The sequence below is a fragment of the Typopeltis vanoorti genome, chromosome 1 (assembly GCF_054136105.1).
Source record: "Typopeltis vanoorti isolate ZY-2024b chromosome 1, IOZ_Tvanoo_1.0, whole genome shotgun sequence".
NCBI classification, from domain to species: Eukaryota; Metazoa; Arthropoda; class Arachnida; order Uropygi; family Thelyphonidae; genus Typopeltis; species Typopeltis vanoorti.
In genome coordinates, this window is record NC_143549.1 from 114,460,672 (window position 1) to 114,481,289 (window position 20,618).

The following is a 20,618-nucleotide window of genomic DNA, read 5'->3' on the forward strand; positions in this document are numbered from 1 at the left end:
TATACTGGTCAATATACACATAAACTCTTACCACCACTCAGCACAAAAGCTAAGTATCATTAACACACTAAAAAATAGGGCTTTAAAGATTTGCTTTAGTGGGCATGCACTTAAACATGAATTAAAAGTTTTCAGCAATACTTTCCTGAAAAATAGCTACAGCAGAAATACTGTCAACAAAATTCTTCACAAGACTCCACTTAAAAATGAAAATAAACTAGATTACAGTAAAACTGTAGCCATTCCATACATTAAAGGGATATTAGATAAAGTAAACAGAATACTATAGAAATATAACCTTGATGCCACCTTTAAATCTCCTGCAAAATTAAAGAACTTATTCAATTCATCCAATGGATCCATTTTCTACACTAGCTTACCCTGGAGCACCATATTCATTGCACCCTTAATTTGTCCTATAATAGGTGAAATGGGACACACAATTCCTATCCAAAAAAAATAAGGAACATAAATGGCATATTAAATTCAATAACTATGGTAAACCATGCCTTGAATACTCTACATAGAATTTATTGGAAAGGCACCTGTTCTTTACATCACACCAAAATATGGTATGAGTATAAATTCAAAGAGGCCTGGGAAATTCTTATCAACCACTCTAATCTTAACAATAATGGTCACCTAAAAATCCCAAGAATATGGATGGCATGTATTCTACCCGCATTCTAATTATAATGAACTCTTTTGACCTAAGAGTTCATTATAATTAGAACTGTAATAATCTAGAATATTGGCTTTAATATAACAAAAACGAAAATAAACTAGATTACAGTAAAACTGTAGCCATTCCATACATTAAAGGGATTCCATACATTAAATTATTGATTAGGCCACCAGTTTTGCTGCATTAAAAGTATTAATATGAATTTGTTCTCTGATTATGCTATAAATAAGATATAACTGATGTTTTTTTTCCCCACTAGAGGGTCTGGTAGAATTATGGTTGATCAAATCATTGTTACTTTGACATACTATTAAATGTAATATAGCTTGTCTTCATAAATATATGTGTACACTCCAGATGATGACCTTAATATGAGATCGAAACACTAGGAAATTAAAGTAATTATTCCTAACATGGTTGTAGTCTCCATAATTTACCAAAATGAATTATTAGGTTTACAGTTAATTAAACAATGACAATATTTTTAGGACAGTGAAAATTGAAGGAATGCATGCAATAACACGACTAGCCAGTCATCATCCTTATGTACTCCAGGAACATATTCATGCTGTGGTTCTTGCTCTCCAAGCAGAAGTGAGAAACCTTCGATCATCAGTGTCTCGGACTGCCATTCTTACTTTTGCAGAACTTTTTCTTACCATGAAAAAAGGAATGGAATTGGTAAGAAAAAAAAAAGTAATATTAAAAAATTTTTTTTTTTGTAATATATTTTCAGACCACCAATCATATATTATATAAGCTTAATAATTTGGAGTATTATTATCACATAATGAATCAAGTAATATTAAGCCCTTTCAATAGAAATAAAAAAAAGTTACTTATTTGGAAGTTTTGTTATGTAGTTGGATACTAATAAAACATGAATAAATTCAAATCCACTACATGGAATTGACATTAGCAGTGAAGCAGTTTAAACCTCAGCAAGTATAGCTGTAGTAATTCACCAGAATTTCTGGAGATGTTCATTTTAAGACTACCTTCATCTCGGCAGTTGCAAACCACTTTAAATTTAGCTCTATTAAGTACTTTGATAGGTCATTAGATCTTCTTTCTATTATAATTTTGAATTCTTTGGATTAAATTTAAATATTTGGATTAAATTTAAATTTAAACTCAGGAATTATTCAAAAATTGAACAAGTGTAAAAGATCAAATCTTTTTCAGACCAAATTGAATCCATAAAAGATGTGAAGTTTATAAAATAAGTGAATTTTCTTTTTATAATTTCTACATATATTACTGAGGCAAATGATTCATATCAAATATTTTTGAACATGCTAAGGTTGGATGACTGGGAAACTGATTATTTGTTCTTGATTATAGGGAAAAGCTAAAAGTTTCTTTTATAATTCCCTGTTGAGGAATACAAATAATTATAATACCTTTCAGAAATTGTTCAGTATTCTAAAGTAAGTGAAGTTACTCCAAATATATGGAAAAAATTCATCCATGTATTAAATGAAATAAGGAATCTGTCATTGTATATTATAATAGATTATTGAATGTTTCTAATTAATTAAGTATTACCTGAAGGAAACTTTTGCTTTATTGGATGATATTCTGCCAGTTTAAATTTGGACTAAAGGTCTATCTGAAGCAAACAGCTTATAAAAAGCACATGAAGAATCTTAATGTTTTACCCCCTCCATGTGAGGGCACCCATTCATGGTGGACAGGACCTCTTAATGATGGAACTGGACCTTTTCATTCCTGCTCTTTCTCTTTGCTTTTTTCCCCCCATATTCTTTGCTCTGCTTCTGTTGAGTCTCTCTTTTGCTATCAAATTTTCCAGACCACATCACTGGGATTCATTGCCTTGCTACTTTGTTTGCTGTGTGGTGCTACCCATGGACATCTGGAAAGGGGGGGGGGATTCTTGGTATTTTGCACAAGTTTGGCTTCTGTTTCAGAAAAACAGCCAGTCCTGAATGGCCAGGACAGGATCAGTTGACTAGTGGACTTGTCTGCATGGGTCAAAGTGCTGCAGTAGGTCTCCTTCTCCATGGTCTGGGGACAGGGTCCCCAAGGCTTGCTGTGTTGCTTGTATAGCATCCAGGATAACACTGGCATTCCACTCCCGAGCACAGTCATTGCTTGCCAGTGAGTGGGTGTCCATATGTGGCTCTGTGGTGGGTGGGGAGCTCTGGCATGGAATAAAAAAAACCTCTCATGCATGAATGATTCATTCTCAATTGTTTCAGGATGCTGTAACAGAGTCCCAGCAAAGTAATGATGCCATTGATACACCTTTCGATAACAGAAATAAGAAACAAAATACGTGATACTAGTACAAATGTACCAGTTTTTTCCTAATCATCTGTGCAACAGGTGAAAAGCCAATAGGGAAAATGTCACTTCATTCCAAAGGGTCTAGAAGTATTGGCAAGTTCTCCCAAAACAGTTAAGAAACTAGTTCTGGTGATGTTCTTGCAGAAAGAACATGTCAAAAAACTGCTCAGAACCAAATTGGGTGGAATACCAGTTACACCCCGTAAAATACTCAATTCCTATATTCCTATAGAGGAGTGATCTCAGAGCAGGATCTCCTAGATGTTCCTATTGAGGAGATATGTTCAGAGCTGAAAGATCAGGGGATGACAGGTATGACTAGTTCCAACCAGAAACATGATCCTTGCATTTGATACTCCTAAGCTTCCAACATCTGTTAAAACAGGATATCTCAGTTGTCCTATTAGACTATACATCCCTAATTCACTAAGATGCTTCAAATGCCAGAAATATGGACATGCCCACACTGCTTGTCCTGGCTCTGCTTCCTGTGCTTGATGTAGTAGTAAAGAGCATGATAACCAGTCTTGCTCTGCAAGGAAATGTGTAAATTGTGAGGGAGATCATCAGTGTATTCCTGTGCATGTCAGAAGTGGAAAGATGAGAAAGAAATACAAAAAATAAAAAAAAAAAGAACAAAGCATATCATATCGGGATGCAAAAAGAAAGTTAGCCACCACCACCATATCTGCTCTAAGATCCTCTTATGCTGAGAAGGTAACGGTTCTGAAAATATCAACAGCAACACAAACTGACATGTCTTTTCCACCATTTCCTGATTTCATCACATCTGAACTTTAGGATCGTGACTGTTTCTCTGTTGAGTGCATCATTTGCACACTGTATTGTCACACTCCAAAAATGGTTCCATTTGTGAAAAAAATTATGGCAAGGCCACATTTAAAGACAAACCAGCTGACCCTTTCATATAAAAAAATGGATACTTTTGTATCCACCAAAAGCAGCTTGAACTTATCCATTGAACCTGACACATTTGATGATGTATTGGATATTTTTCCAGAGGAAGAGATGGACCCTGGTCATCCATACTTCTCAAAATCTAATGGGAAAGACATGTTTGAACACCATAGTGCGAGGAACAAACAGCCATGGCTCCCCCACCTTAATGAAATGTAGGACTTCCTTTTGCTGCAATGATTTCAGAAATCCTACAGAGCATATTTTCCACAAGCGTACTAAAACAATTAATGGGAATTTTGGACCATTCTTCCTGTAGGCATGAATGAAATCCTGGACTGTTGTGGGGCAGATGCCATTTGACCTCACCTGATGGTTCAGTTCATTCCATCCACAGATGTTCAATAGGATTGAGATCAGGGCTCTGTGGAAGCCAATCAAGTGTGGTGATGTTCACGTCAAAAAAAACCATGCAGTTACAGCTGCAGCCTTATGATATGGTGTATTGTCTTGGAGGAGATAGTGGTCATATCCTGGCCACTAAGTGGCCAGGATATGACCACTATCAGGCACTTAAGTGCCCACGACCTTTCCAAGTATTCTTGGACTTCGCAACCATAACTTGAGGGTAAGGTAGTTAGCCCTCTGCCTCCTGGTGTGTCCTATGTCTGTAGATACATGTGTTCACGGGGCCAGTTTGCCTGTTCTGGGGATGAAAAACCTGAATTTCTTGGTGAAAAAAAAAACCCTATTAATAATGGAGCAAATACCTTCTTCCACGTGCCTACCTGCTCTTATGCAGCAATCGATCTGACAGTCTGCTTCCATGCCTATTTGTACTGTGCTCACATGGGATATTGATGAAAACATATATAAAAACTATAATTTTCTTCTTCACAGCACTGTCTTCACAGATACCATTGTTGAAAATGGACCAGGCTGACTCAAATACATATTCACATCTTGCAAAATTTAATACTGAAGCAGTCAGTGAATCACCTATTAATGAAGTCTTGAAGGTATGTCACAAATTGTATTGTCCATGCAGCTACCACAGCAATTTCAAAAACATCATCCCAGTTTCCGCTCCATCCAAAGCCTTGGTGGAACCGAGTGCTAATCAGCCAAAAAAAAAGATCAAGGTAGAGTATGGGATATATTTCATAGATATTCTACCACATTAAACTTAATAGCATTTAAACATGCTGGGGCCAAAGCACATTATCTGTGACACATGAGTCAAGAACGATCCTGGATTAAATTTATGTCATCGATTATTCAAACAACCAGTGCAAAACCTGTCTAGAATAAATCCTTTTTATCCCATGCCAAGGCTTCAATCTTCTTCCTAATCCTGTCACAATCATCTGCCTAGTAGTTCCACATATATCCCTTCTCGACAGACTATTTCTCATGTTTTGCAACCTCTCAAGCAACAAAGCATGACTACTCTCCATTTGTAGGCAGTGTGCCACCTTAGTTATGGATGGCTCTTCTGATCCTGTGAACTAGTCCAGTATTCTTGCACCATGAGTCTCCTTCATCATATGCTGCCTCTCTCGTAGATGTATAAATTCCATTTCCTTCCTTCCATGTGATCTTTCTTTCTTTCTTCCAGTCTATATCTCCATATTGAAGTCCTTCATGATAATTACGTAACCTGCACTCATTGCACTAATTTGCTGATGCATATCTTCCAGATCATCCCCGAACCCCCCCCCCCCCTTTCCTACATGGTCTGTATGATTTGTCTTATTATTTGTCCATATTTATCTTATTTGCCACTCTCAACATGCTTACATATTCTGAGCCTTCAGACACTTTAGAAATTTGTTGGAAGTTTTTTCCACTTGTTTAGACTATAATAAATTTAATTCTTGTAGAAAGGCTTATACGCTGGTTAACATGATTATTAAATACTTAAGGAAATGACAGCGTATGATAGAAATATAAATTAAATCAAACTTTAATATATACTTTCCAATATTTCAGCAACATCACGTTGCCATCTTCATGGGAACTTAAGAAAAAGACACGTGCACGCAAGTACTACACAACAGCAAATGAGAAACGAAGTGAGGAAGCTACCGTTTTCCTAAAGTCCTGATGGTGCCCCCTGGCGGAATACATTAGGTGTTCTTGACCTTTGGGCTGAAGTTCTTCTGATGTATGTTTCCCAAATTTTGGGCAGTCTCATGCATCCAAATTTGTTGATTTGGCATGTTCCTAAGGGCTGAGGCTGATTCCATGAATAGTCTTTCATATTTCAACTTGCTGCAATGTATTACTATGACTTTCTTCCACCTTATTCTGTAGCCAGTATCCAGAGCATGGTCTGCAAGCCCTGAGTGGCTGTACTGGTGAAATCGGATGTAGTCCTTGTGTTCTGAGATTCTGATATTTGCTGTCCTGCCTGTTTGGCCAAAGTAGGACAATTTAAAGCTGCAAAGGACCTGGTATACACCAGGTAGGTTTAGGGGAAGTGGTTGGTCTTTAGTGGAGCGGATAAGGAATGCCAATTTTCTATATGGTCTGTAACAAGAGGCCAAGTCATGTTTTTTTAGGATTTTGTTGATTTTTCCCGAGGTGCCTCGGATGTAGGGAATGGTGATGGATTTAGAGTAATCTTTTTTTTTGTGAGGGGAGGGGAGGGGAGGTTGTGGATAACTGATTTTAGTATTTTTTAGATTTTTTTTGGGATTGGGGGGGGTAGCCATTGGCTGAGAAAGTGTTAAGGATGTGATTTAGTTCAGTGGTTAGGGCTTTGTCATTTGAACAGATTAGTTTTGCCCTATTGAATAGTGCCTTAATAACTTCATATTGTTGTGATTGGGGGGGGGGGATTTGTTGGTGAATGTATCTGCCTGTATGGGTGGGTTTTTTATAAACTGAGAAAAACCAAAGTTCCATCAGGTTGGTGGGTGACTAGTATGTCTAGGAAGGGGAGGCTATTGTTTTCCTCTTTTTCCAGGGTGAACTTCATTCTAGGGTGTTGGTTGTTTAAGTGTGTTAAGAAGGTGAGGAGTATATCCAAGCCATGTGGCCAAATAGCAAGCACATTATCAATGTAACGAAGCCATATGGTAGGTTTTTGTGGGGCAGAGTTTAAAGCTTTATCCTCAAAAGTCTCCATAAAGAAGTTGGCCAAGGGTGGGGAGAGTGGTGAACCCATGGCTGTCCCCTCTATCTGTTTGTAGAATTTTTCCTTCCAAACGAAAGAGCCTGAGTTCATTGTGAACTGAAATAGGTCTGAAATATTGGGAGGAAATTTAGCTTGGATTAGCTCTAAGGTTTCTTTGAGGGGTACATTTGTGAATAAGGAGGAGATGTTAAAACTGACTATTATGTCATTATGTTGGAGTGTAAGGTTTTCTACACTGGCTTTGATGTGGGCCGAGTTTTTTATGTGTGATGGTGTGTTGCCAGTATAATGTGAGAGCGCTTTGACTAAATATTTAGCTAGTTTGCAAGTGGGGGAGTCAATGGCATTGACTTATCCACTCCACTAAAGACCAACCACTTCCTCTAGACCTACCTGGTGTATACCAGATCTCTTGCAGCTGTAAATTGTCCTACTTTGGCCAAACAGGCAGGACAGCAAATATCAGAATTTCAGAACACAAGGACTACAGCTGATTTCACCAGTACAGCCACTCTGGGCTTGCAGACCATGCTCTGGATACTTGCTACAGAATAAGGTGGAAGAAAGTCACAGTAATACACCGCAGCAAGTTGAAATATGAAAGACTATTCATGGAATCAGCCTCAGCCCTTAGGAACATGCCAAAGCAACAAATTTGAATGCTTGAGACTGCCCCAAATTTGGGAAACATACATCAGAAGAACTTCAGCCCAAAGGTCAAGAACACCTAATGTAGTCTGCCAGGGGGCACCATCAGGACTTTAGGAAAACGGTTGCTTCCTCACTTCGTTTCTCATTTGCTGTCGTGTAGTACTTGCGTGCACGTGTCTTTTTCTTAAATTCCCATGAAGATGGCAACGTGATGTTGCTGAAATATTGGAAAATATAAATTAAAGTTTGATTTAATTTATATTTCTAGTATACACTGTCAATTTCTTAAGTATTTAATAATCATATAATAAATTTAGTTTAATCCTTTATCCAAGTGTAAGCAAACAAAGTTTGCACCTGAAGTATCTTCAGGACTGAGGCATCTCATGGTAAAGGTGGATTAAGCTCTCATCACTTGTCTTGGTATCTCCCATAATGCAAAGCACATCTCCTTATGGACATGTATAATGCTATGCATTAAGCGAAGGGCCACTACCCAGACCGGTTTTGACCTTTGTTGAGGTCTCGTCATTGGGAGCCAGACCCAGAGGTGGTGAGACTAAGGTGGAGGTAATGAAGAAGTCATATTTACCTATACGAGTTGCCAAAAGGTGTCTCACCTTATTATTAAATTACTCTGGATTAGAGAGAAAGATGTTGGAATTTTTCCCACTTAGTTAGGCTATGATAAATTTAGTTTAATTCTTTATCCAAGTGTAAGCAAACAAAGTTTGCACCTGAAGTATCTTCAGGACTGAGGCAACTTGCGGTAAAGGTGGACTAAGCTCTCATCACTTGTCTCAGTCCCATAATGCAAAGCACATCTCCTTGCGGACATATATAATGCTATGCATTAAGGGAAGGGCCACTTCCCATACCGGTTTCGACCTTTATTGAGGTCTTGTCAGTGGGAGCTAGACTCAGAGGTGGTGGCTTACACTTGAATAAAGGATTAAACTTAATTTATTAAAGTCTAGCCAAGTGGGAAAGAACTTCCAACATCTTTCTGTCTAATCCAGAGTAATTTAATAATAAAGTGAGACACCTTTTGGCAACTTGCATAAGGAAATATGACTTCTCCATTACTCTTCCTCCTTAGTATCGAAGAAGGAAGATGGCGTCTTGCCTAGTGCTCATACATCTGATTCGCGATTCTGATATTTGATATAAAATGTGATTTAATGAACTCGACAAATATTTTTACTGACAGTGAATAGTCCTACTGATATAGTCAACCGGTTTGGTTCTTGTATAGGCTCATAAAAACTAATTCAGTAGGTAAGTTAACCTTTTTTTCCGAAGCAACGGCGATACGCTAGGCCTACTGCCATCAGCATCGCCATTGTTTCATTACATCAGTTGTTATTTTAGAAACTACCTGTTTTCACTATACGGTAGACAGAAATGGAAAGCATGTCCTGTTATCCAGAACAAAATGTGGGTCCAACCACAGACCTGCCGTACGAGGAACTCACCTTCAAACAGCTCCTGGCTATTTTCAAGCATATTGGAAATCTGCTACACACAAAATGGCCAGGTAAGGTAGTAGTTCATGAAATCCAAGAAGTTGATACGGACGACGTTCAACTTCTTGAACTACTCCAAGACAACGCTACGGAAAAAACCACAACGGCTGAAGATCATTCCCGTACTGACCACACTGATTTCCAGGAGGTTCGCGCAAGCAAAAAGCGCAAAACTGTGACCTCCGAAACACCAATTATAGATGTCATGGAAGAAGATGGCTCTGCCCCAGACTCACCTACCTCCGCAAGGGAAAAGATCCCCCCGATTATCCTGCGTGAGAAGAACAAATGGATGACTCTAAAGAGCATAATGAACAACCTGAAGATCTCATATAACAATGCAAAGAATATCACAGATGGTGTAAAAATTCACCCTAAAACTGTCACAGACTATCGTAGGTTAACAGCAGAACTAAATTCCAGAGGAATTCAGTACCATACTTTCTCACTCGGTTCGGGAAAAAATCTCAAGGTTGTGATTAGAGGCGTGCCTGAGGATGTCTCCACCGATGAAATCACCACAGACCTGCACTCAAATGATTTACCACCTATCAAGGTCAGCAGGATGACCAGGAGGGACAAGACTCCAATGCCATTAGTGCTGATCGAGATCAGTCAAACCTATAAACACATATATGACTTGACAACCATCTGTGGATTAAAAATCTCGGTAGAACCGTTAAGGAAGAGAGCTTCTACTGGACAATGCCATAGATGTCAAAAGTTTGGGCATGCCCAGAAGATGTGTAGGGCCGAATTTAAATGTTTGAAGTGTGGGGTTGGTCACCCAACCAACACCTGTTCTAAATCAAAATCTACCCCTGCTAAATGTGCCAATTGTGGCGGTCCTCACACATCCAACTACAGAGGATGTCTGTACAATCCACGTAACAGGAAATCTGAAGAGGGACCATTCTCTCCTTCCATCAGCTCGCCTACATCTGCGGCTACTTCACAGTCTCCTAAAGTACAGAATAAAAACTCAGAAGCCCATCTGTTGAAAACTGAGGTCCCTCAAAAAACGACTCTAAGCTGGCAGCCCAGGACATATGCGGATGTAACCCGCCCTAAACAGACATCCCTACAACAGTCAACATCACACCCAAATATGACAGCTATCATTACTGCGTCCCTGGCAAATATGCTATTAGATTTCAGCAGATCTAATCCTTCACAAAGTTCTACTAACAGATTTCTAAAAGATACTCAAGTTATAATTTCAGCGCTCACTAATGAACAGTAAAAAATTAAAACCAGAAGCCCTAGAGATAATAGCCTGGAATGCAAACGGCTTAAGAAATAAGATCCTAGAACTCCAAAATTTTGCCCACAGACATCGGCCAGATGTTCTACTAATAAATGAAACGCATCTAAGACCAGCTGACAATCCCAAAATCTATGGATATCAGTCGTATAGAACTGACAGATCAACCCACAGAGGTGGAGGCACGGCAATTTTCATCAAAAATTTTATCTCTCATCACTCCATAAACATTCCTACTACCTCCAATCTTGAGATCACTGGCATCGAGATTCTCACGAGCTCAGTAGGCAAATTAAAAATTTTTGCAGCATACCATCCACCACAAAAAGCACTACTACCTTCTGATTTGAACGCCATATTTGACACTGGAGAGCCTACCATTGTGGCAGGTGATTTAAATGCCAAGCATTCTACCTGGAATAGCCACTCCACTAACAAAAATGGACAGATACTACAGAATTATGCTGATTTCAACAACCTTCACGTAATAGGCCCAGCTGATCCCACCCATCACAACACCTATGGTAGGGCCGATGTATTGGACATAGCCATACTGCAGCACATCAGACTCCAATACAATCTAATAACAATCAATGATTTATCATCAGATCATAATCCAATAAGGTTAAAATTAGGAAATCTTGAAAAATCATCCCCACCCCCTCACTCATTTATTCCTTGGGAAAGGCTCTCCAAGATGCTCCCGAAATATATTGGACCTGTTCCCATCATTAAATCAAAAGAGGAAATTGACATAGCTGTCAAAAATCTAACAGAACAGATTACAGCAGCCTGTACAGCAGTTACTACCCCTGCAACCACCCACAAGTCCAACCACCTGCCTGAAGATACTATGAATCTGATTAGGGAAAAAAATAAGGCTAGAAAAAGATACCATAACACTAGGGCGCCACAAGATAAACGGATCTTAAATAGGTTAAATTCTGCAGTGAGAGATGCACTCGCAGCTCATAGAACTCAACTCTGGGAAGAAAAACTGACCTCCATCTCCGCTGACAGCCACTCTGTATGGAATCTTATCCGAAAGATCAAGAACAAAAATAAACCTCTTCCCCCTCTGCAAACAGATTCAGGTCTCATCCACACCGATGCTGATAAAGCTGAGGCAATAGCGAATCACCTTGAAAATCAATGCAAACCTGCATACAGTCACCTTGACATTAGTCATATCTACAAGATACACCGTAATGTCAGATATTCACTCAAGTCTGCTCCCACACATTCTACTCAAATCACACACACCTCACCTGCTGAAATATATGCTATTATTCAGAAATTCAAAAATAAAAAGGCTCCTGGACCCGACGGCATCTCCAACAAAGTTCTAAAACTTCTACCTCGCAAAGCTATTGTTCATTTGGTAAACATAATCAACTCCATACTTCACTACAAGTATTTCCCTTCCTACTGGAAATTGGCATACGTTGTTCCAATTCATAAACCTGGAAAGGATCCCACTCTGCCACAGAATTACAGACCAATCAGTCTCATTTCTAATCTCGGAAAAATTGCTGAAAAGGTAATTCTTACTAGGCTTCAAGATTCTGTACTCCTGTTAAACATCCTGCCTGAGGAGCAGTTTGGTTTCAGACAGTTGCATAGTACCACACAACAAATACACAGATTGGTGGAACATATCATCACAGGTTTTAACTGGTGCCAATGCACTGGGGCTGTCTTCCTAGACTTAGCCAGTGCATTTGACAAGGTTTGGCATTATGGTTTACTATACAAGCTTATATCATCCGGTATCCCAATCGGAATCATTCAACTCTTAAAGACGTACCTCTGCGATAGGCGCATGCAAGTGAGACTAAGTGGAGTGGTGTCCTCACAGAAACACATCTTGGCTGGAGTTCCACAAGGGTCCTTACTAGCACCAATCCTATTCTCCTTATACCTGCATGATATACCACACAACCCATTATCTTCAATTAAAGCTCTTTATGCGGATGACACAGCGATATTGGCCAGATCATTAAAGCCTCACCTAGCCATCAAGAAACTGCAAGAAAACCTACTGCAAATAGAGCAATATTTTGCCAAATGGCGTCTCCAGGTGAATCCTCAGAAGAGCGTAGCCGTCTTATTCTCGAGAAGATCAGTGCTTCCCAAAGAAGATATTCTCCTCTTTAACACAAAAATTCAGTGGAAAACAGAGATCAAGTACCTTGGTGTAGTAATGGACAGTAAACTGACTTTCAACTCCCATATCAAGACTCTCTGTGCAAACACATCCAAAACCATAGCCCAGCTCTATCCGCTAATAAACAGAAACAGCAAACTGAGCACCAGAATCAAACTTCTCATATACAAACTGATGGTTCGTCCAATACTCACTTATGCCTCACCGGCCTGGAGCCATACTTCAAACTCAAATATCATTAAATTACAACGCATTCAGAACAAGTGTCTTAGAATGATCCTGGGTGCTCCATGGTTCATCCGAACTGTCCAACTGCACCGCGACACGGAGGTCCCCTATATTTACACCTTCATGCGGACTATAGCAACCAAATTCTTTTCAAAGGCAAGTGTGCATCCTAACAGACTGATCCAACTGGCCGCTGACTATGATGCAATGGACTATTCTAAGCACAAAAGACCTAAAGCCATCCTAAACCCACTCACTGAGGATTAATCTCCTAGCCCAATCAGGGCGAGCTATATAGCTCATAAACTCTTTCCACTCACAGTCTCTGTTAAGATAGCCGGGAATATGAAAAGCTTTTGCTTCACCCGTTAAGCCAGTAATGTTACTAGTTACTTACTCCTTAGTATCACCACCTCTGGGTCTGGCTCCCACTGATGAGACCTCAACAAAGGTCAAAACCGGTCTGGGTAGTGGCCCTTCCCTTAATGCATAGCATTATACATGTCCGCAAGGAGATATACTTTGCATTATGGGAGATACTAAGACAAGTGATGAGAGCTTAGTCCACTTTTACCACAAGTTGTCCTGAAGATACTTCAGGTGCAAGTTTTGTTTGCTTACACTTGGATAAAGGATTAAACTAAATTTACTTTAGAAATTATAAAATTCATCTGTCTACTTACTCTGGTTATTGCCAGGATGCACAGATAGACCACTCCTGATATACCACAGAGACATTGGCACATGTAATAGAAACAAAGCATATTCTTAAAATAGGAAACCTCTACCTTAATATTAAAATGGGTGCAGAAAGATGACAGATTCTCTGTGAAATTCCTAGCACTTGCAGAAGAGCAACAATCCCACAACAACAGTATCATCTTCATAATGGCACAATTACTAATATTCTCCCTCCTCTTCCTTTTTTTTATTTATTTTTTTATTTTTATTATTATTATTTTTTTTTAATAAACTACATATGCTATGTTAAGCATGTTCTTGTTATATTCATTGTATTTATATGTGATAGTGAGGTGATTTTGGAGGTGTCATGCAATAACAATAATAATATTCGATCTTGTTCTGGAGATCCAACATGGCAACAGCCACTTAAGGCCTCCAGTTGACAAGTTGATATTATTTTATGGAGGTGAAAATGATCTACCTCCTAGGTATCTAGTTGATACATTTCCAAGTTGGAGAAGAAGGTTTTAATGGCAACTGTCTGCCTGCTGTGCTAGAGTCTTGTTTGTGGAAACACTCCACCCCTGTATAATTCAAAAGGTCTTGTGAGAAGGTTGGTCAAATCTCAGATTATTACAGTTCTCATAACAACAATTTGTTAAAAAGTATATAAATTTCAATAAGCATCCAGAACTAAAAGAAATCTAAGAAAAGTTGTTGAAAATTCTTGGAGAAGAATTAGGTTTAGGTTCAGGTCAAATATCTTCTATTCTAGTTGTCATTCTGCATTTTTCTATCTCAAATATTTATATGTAGTGTTCTTTCACTTTTCATGTCATGTGATAACTTTTCAAATTAAGTGCTCGAGGTTATCCAGAATATCCTTATTCACTTTTTATGTTATCATTGATTTCATATCTAAGCTTTTTTTTAGTAACCTCAAAAACATATATTGCCACCTTCATGATATTAATCTCTTGTATTCTTTCCAAAATTGCCCCATTCCTTTCTTTTTTTTTTACATACTTTTATCTGTAACTTAGATTTATTGTATTTTTATTTGTATTCTTTAAAAGCAATGTGGATTTTTTAGCCAGGAATTCTTATGATTTCTTTTACTCCATCATTCACCATCAAGATTTTATTTTTCTGTCCTTTTATTCTCTCTGGTTTAGTTCTGCTTTCTAACTGCAGTACGCTTTTTCTCCAGTAATACTTTTATATTGGTCTACAGTTCATATCTGAGATTTCTTCAATTTTGATTCTTTTAAGAACTGATGGTCTCTTCCTGTTTAAAATCCCCTGTATACTATATATCTTGGACCAATCTGAAGACGACATCACTATCAATCATAATCTTTTTTTTTTAATTTAAATTTAAAATTTTAGTTTTCTGTTTTGCATTTAAATACAAAACAAAAAACGTCTTACATAAGTAAGACATTTTTTGTTTTGTGTCTTCTCTCAATGTGAATTTATATGTTTTATGTTGTTTCATGGCAATTAATGACTATTCCATAACTTGGCCAACAATTTTGATGCAGCCATTTAATTAGTTTTGCCATTTTCTCAAAGTTTTCCAGAAACAGTTATATATATAGGCAGCCTTCGGTTTGCGACGGTTCAATTTACGCCGATTCACAATAACTCCGGATGCTTTCTTACTGTAGTGTGGTCTGACTGAGAAATGATGCTATCAGGCGCTCTAGTGTTTGAGTGCTTACCGAGCTACTACGACGATATGTATCAAACCTAGTTTTACTGTTGAATCTACCTAATTGTTCTGTTTAATTTTTTTTTACATACATATGTATTTAAATTGAAAAAGTATGTAATTACATACCATGTCTGATAAAAGAAGTGCAGAAAAGTTAGCAGAACTTGGTGTTAAGAAGGCGCAGAAATCAATCACACTTGAAAAGAAGATGGAGGTGATTCAAAGAATGGAAGATGGGCAGACACGTGCTAATGTCTGTAGAAGTATGAACTTACTTCCATCGACTGTTACTACTATTATAAAAACTGCAGATAGAATAAAACAGTCTGTGTAACAATCTATGGCAGTACTAAATGCAAAACATGTAAGTTATAGCAGGGGTAAACTTCATGAAAAAAATGGAAAAATTATTATCATTATGAGTGGATGACTTGAATCAATAAAACATTCCTCTGATGCAGGCTGTTATAACTGAGAAAGCAAAAACAGTTTTTGAGGATCTTAAAAAGGCAGATAAAGGCTAAGAAACATTTCTAGGAAGGAAAGGTTAGTTCATGAGATTTAAGTCTCGAAGTAAGTGCCATAGTGTCAAATTAAGTCATGAGGTGGCAAGTGCAAATGTTGTGGTGATGGCAGCATTTCCTAAAGAATTTCAAGACTGTGTAGAACAAGGAAGTTATCCTCCTGATCTCATTTTTAATGTTGATGGGACTGGGGGCTCTACTGGAAAAAATTGCCATCACACACCTTCATTTCCGTTGAAGAACATTCCTCTCCAGGTTTTAAAGCTGTAAAAGATAGATTTTCGCTTTTGTTGGGTGCAAATGTCTCTGGAACTTTGAAGCTTAAACCAGTGTTGGTGTACCATTCACAGACAACATGCACCTTCATGGGAAAAGCCATGCTGCCAGTCTATTGGAAATGGAACAAGAAAGCTTGGGTTACACACCAAGTTTTTATAGATTGGTACGCAAATTATTTTTGTCCTACTGGGCTTCGCTTCTGTAATGAAAATGATTTGTCAGCCAAGGCATTGCTTCTCTTGGATAATGCCCCTGGACATCCTCAAAACCTTGCTGAAGTAAGAACACCATTGGATGTCAAGGTTTACATGCCCCACACAACATCGCTTTTGCAACCGATTGATCAGGGGATTATATCAATCTTCAAAGTCTATTACTTCCATTTAACATTTATGGAAATGGTAAGAGTCTTGGACACTTCAGGAAAAACTATTAAAGACCATTGACGGTCATTCAATATTTTGAAGGGCATTAACAATATTGTCAGCAAAGTGTTTAAAAGGAGCATGGTGAAAACTTCATCCAGCATTTATGCACGATTTTGTTTGAGGAATTAGAGCAAGAGGAGAATGTTATTGAAGACGTTACCAAGAAGACATGCGCGAGAGGTGAGATTGGATGATATTACAGCTGAAGATGTGACAGAAGTCTTAGAGAGCCATGATAAACCACTTTCCAATGAAGACTTAAAAGAATTAGCTGAACAATTAAGTTAACATCCAAAGGAGGAGAAAGAAAATGAAGCAGGTCCTCTGAGAGATATAAAAATGGTTGATTTACAGCGTATCCTTGCAAGCACAGAGACATTGACTGATGAACTCTGCGAAATGGACCACAATTGGGAACGGAGTGTGAACGTAAAAAGGAGTGTAATTGCATCTATTCAGCCTTACACTGAACTCCTTAAAGAAAGAAAAAGAAAATCTAGGCAGTTAACACTGGATACTTTTTTCAAAAAAAATGCAGGTGATCCGAAACCAGGAACTTCAACAACAGAGAAATATGTAATATCTTTTCAAAGTTTTGTATTTTTTGTATATAATCATGGTTTGTTTTCATTATTAATAATTTTATTTTAATAAATATATATGTATGTATTATTAAAGCTTTAAATATAATAATGTTACACGTACTTCAGGTGGATATTTTTTGACTGCGCGGAACATAGCTTTGTACCTCCCATTAAAATTGGGTTCGTTTAATGCCGATTCGGTTTTACGTGTTTTTTCAGGAACGGAAGTTAGGCATAAACCGACGGCTGCCTGTGTGTGTGTGTGTGTGTGTGTGTGTGTGTGTGTGTTCTTTTCTCTAATAACCCTCATGACGATCTACAGAGTCACTCAATTTGATGGGATAAATCCAAAAACATTATTCGCTGTAGTGATGAGTTTGAAAGGAAAATTGTGGAGTCCAGAGAAATCCTCCTTAATCCGGAACATTTGAACAGCAATTTGAGTTATAACATCCCTAATTGCCATACTACAGTTGTTCAGTACCGGCGCTCACGAGAACCTGCAAGCACGCATACAACAAACAATAGCACGTTAGATAGAACGACTTGAAAAATACAATCATTTTTATGTCAATTATGTATTGCATTTTTTGCCTGTAATTCTCAGTTTTTTGTAACTTCAATTTTTTATTACTGTGTTCTACTGAAGAAGGCTGAAACTAGTTGTATCATTAAAATTTAATATTTTATCTCGGTTTAAAGTCATTTAAAATTTATTCTTTAAAATGTATCATTACAACTGAGTAGAAGATCAAGAATACATATATACAGGGTGTTCGGGATAAATTTGACATATTTATAATTAATTATATTTTTCCGTAAGTTACATGTATTAACACACACTTCTCTTCATTTAAAAGTTTGGACCCTTCTTCATTCACATACAAGATGTCAGAAAGGATGGATAGCTGGAACCCACCTGAATCATGGAAGAGAATAACTTGTATCATGATGATTCGTGCCCGCCATCAAAATAAGGATATTAAGACTGCTGCCCAATGCTCCCTGAATACAGTAAAAACAATCAGGCATGAACTAGAGACTTGCAATGGTGACTACGAGGATGTAGCAAGAAGAAAGATCCCTAGCAGACGATCTGATTGCATTCGTACAGCAGAATTCCTCGCAAATCTGCAGGAACAGGTGTTGAAGAACCCTGGCATTGGAATTCGGGCTTTGTTCGTGGAGTTGCTAACTGTAGTCAAGCCCTGGATAACAAGGGTAGGCAATGGTAGGCCGTATGTATGGCAGCAGGATTCGGCCCCTTGCCACACCTCTGGGAAAAGTCAAAAATGGTTGTCTGAAAATTTCTACGACTTCACCAGTCCAAATGTTTGGCCTCCAAACTCCCCAGACCTTAACCCCATGGATTATTTTGTATGGGGCGCAGTTGAAAAAGACACCAATCGCACTTCCAGTAATACAAAAGCCCAGTTAATGGATAAAATTAAAACAGTTTTTGCGGCCCTTCCCAGGGAGACTGTAGCATCAGCTTGTTCGAGGTTCCGAAGCAGAATTGAAGCTGTGATCGATGCTAATGGTGGTTATTTTGAGTAAATCTTGTTGATAGTATTGTAATTAACTCTGCCTGTAATGTTTTTTTGTCAATTCATTAAATTTAATAGATACAAAGAAGATTTTCTTTTTCCTTACGAAACTGTCAAATTTATCCCGAACACCCTGTATATATATATATATCTTGGGTTTATGTTCTGTTCTGTTATTTAGAACGGTATCAAGTAAACCAGCTTTTCCTTTTTTGTTATCATCACTGATGCAGCACATCAACCCTCACTAGGTGATCCTGTCATAGTCTCTTCTTTAGGCTTCAACTGTCCAAAAACCAATCACTCCCGACACACCATCCATCTCATAGCGGGTCTAACACTTCCTTTTCTTTTAGGAACTTTACCCTCTCTTACTGTTTTGATAGCTTTGCCTTCCATTCTTTCTGTGTGTCCAAAGTATTTCTGCTTTCTTCTGTCATTTCCCTCAAGGAGTCTTAAAGTTCTACTGATCCTTTCTATCTCCCATCCATTTTTCTGCCTTTCAGTATATGAGATTCTCAACATCTCAAAAACAGCTATCCTTTTTCTGTCAGATGTTTTTAGGTTCCAATATTCACATTCATACTTTGCTATTGACACAACAGCTGCATCCAGAATCCTCAGCTTTGTTCTTGTAGTGATTGATCTGTCCTTCCAGATTTCAGATAAGTCTCTGACTGTTGTTCTAGCTATTCCTAATCTTTTTCCAATGTTTTTCAAACAGCAATTCTTCATATTAATGATGGATCCCAGATACTCAGATTTGCTGACTTCCTCAATTATTTCTCCATTAAGGAAGCACTTGTTTCTGGAAATCTTCCCTGTCTATATTTCCTTCAAGAACCATATTTGTCTTGCTGGTGTGGAGTTTGTCTTCTGTTTTTGCTGTTCTCATTAACTTAGTCAAGAATTTTCATCCTAGTTCTTCCTTGTCATTACAAAAAAGTTGGTATCATCACCATACCTCAAATTGCTGACCCATCTGCCATCTATCCCTAATTCCTAAGCTCATCCAATGCTACATGTATGATGCCCTCAGTATAGATACTAAACTGGTAAAAAAAAAAAGTGGTAACCTTGCCGATCTCCCCTGAAGTCAATCAGTTAATTAGTGTTGCCAAATGAAACTTACTAAAAACAGCTAAATCTTTAAAAAAAAGAAAAGCTAAAAAGGAGTTAAAAATAAAAATTTGAAGCTAAAATTTTAAAAGTAGTAGTTGATACTTTTAAGTTAGTTACTTTATTCAAGTTGAAGTGATACTTGCATATAAGTGGCTAAATACATCTTCCATGTGGTCTGCCCTTAATTCACCCATGTTTTCACTTAGATTTTCAGCTTTATTATATGTGGCCATTGTGCCAATATTACTCTGTGTAGATGGTGGTAAATGATAGTCTGTACAGCACTTGTTGTTATGCCTGAGGCCATACTTGTCTGACAAAATAGCTGTCAGCATTGGCAATTCCATCTTGTTTCTTAATTTAGTTTTAACCACATTCACGGAACTAAAAATTCGTTCAATTTCCGCATTAGAATTTGGCAGTATTAATAAATTTATTGCACACTGAGCAATTGCTTTAAATGGATTCATTCCAAATGCATCTTTATATTCTCGTACTTCAGTCCAGAATAGCTCAGTGTTTTCTATATTTGTCCATTTATTTAAGTGGATAGTATTGTACTGGTACAATACTATCCACTGTATACAATTTTTTATACAATACTATAAAAGTTTTCCAGATGTTCACATTTGATAAGCAATTGTATTGTACATTTGGTGCGAGCATCATACATGTTTCAAACCCATGATGACGTCAGACAGTCACGTGGCCCAACAGTCTGCCATTTTGTCGCCTTAACGTTGATAGCACCGCTACAAGTTTGTCTTTGCATGGTGTTCTGGTTGGTAGTTACGATAGCGAGTGGGAAGTTTTTAAAGACTGACCGTAATTCGTATCAGTAA

The 20,618-nt window shown here is 37.9% G+C and overlaps 1 protein-coding gene across 1 annotated transcript in view; it reads left to right on the plus strand.

The window, feature by feature from the left end:
* Positions 1 to 20,618, plus strand: part of LOC150110328 (TOG array regulator of axonemal microtubules protein 1-like) — a 323,432-nt gene that overhangs the window by 235,284 nt on the left and 67,530 nt on the right. The window contains exon 10 of the mRNA XM_090392920.1: positions 1,174 to 1,366. Coding sequence (XP_090249046.1) covers positions 1,174 to 1,366 — 193 coding nt within the window. The remainder of the gene's footprint in view (positions 1 to 1,173; positions 1,367 to 20,618) is intronic.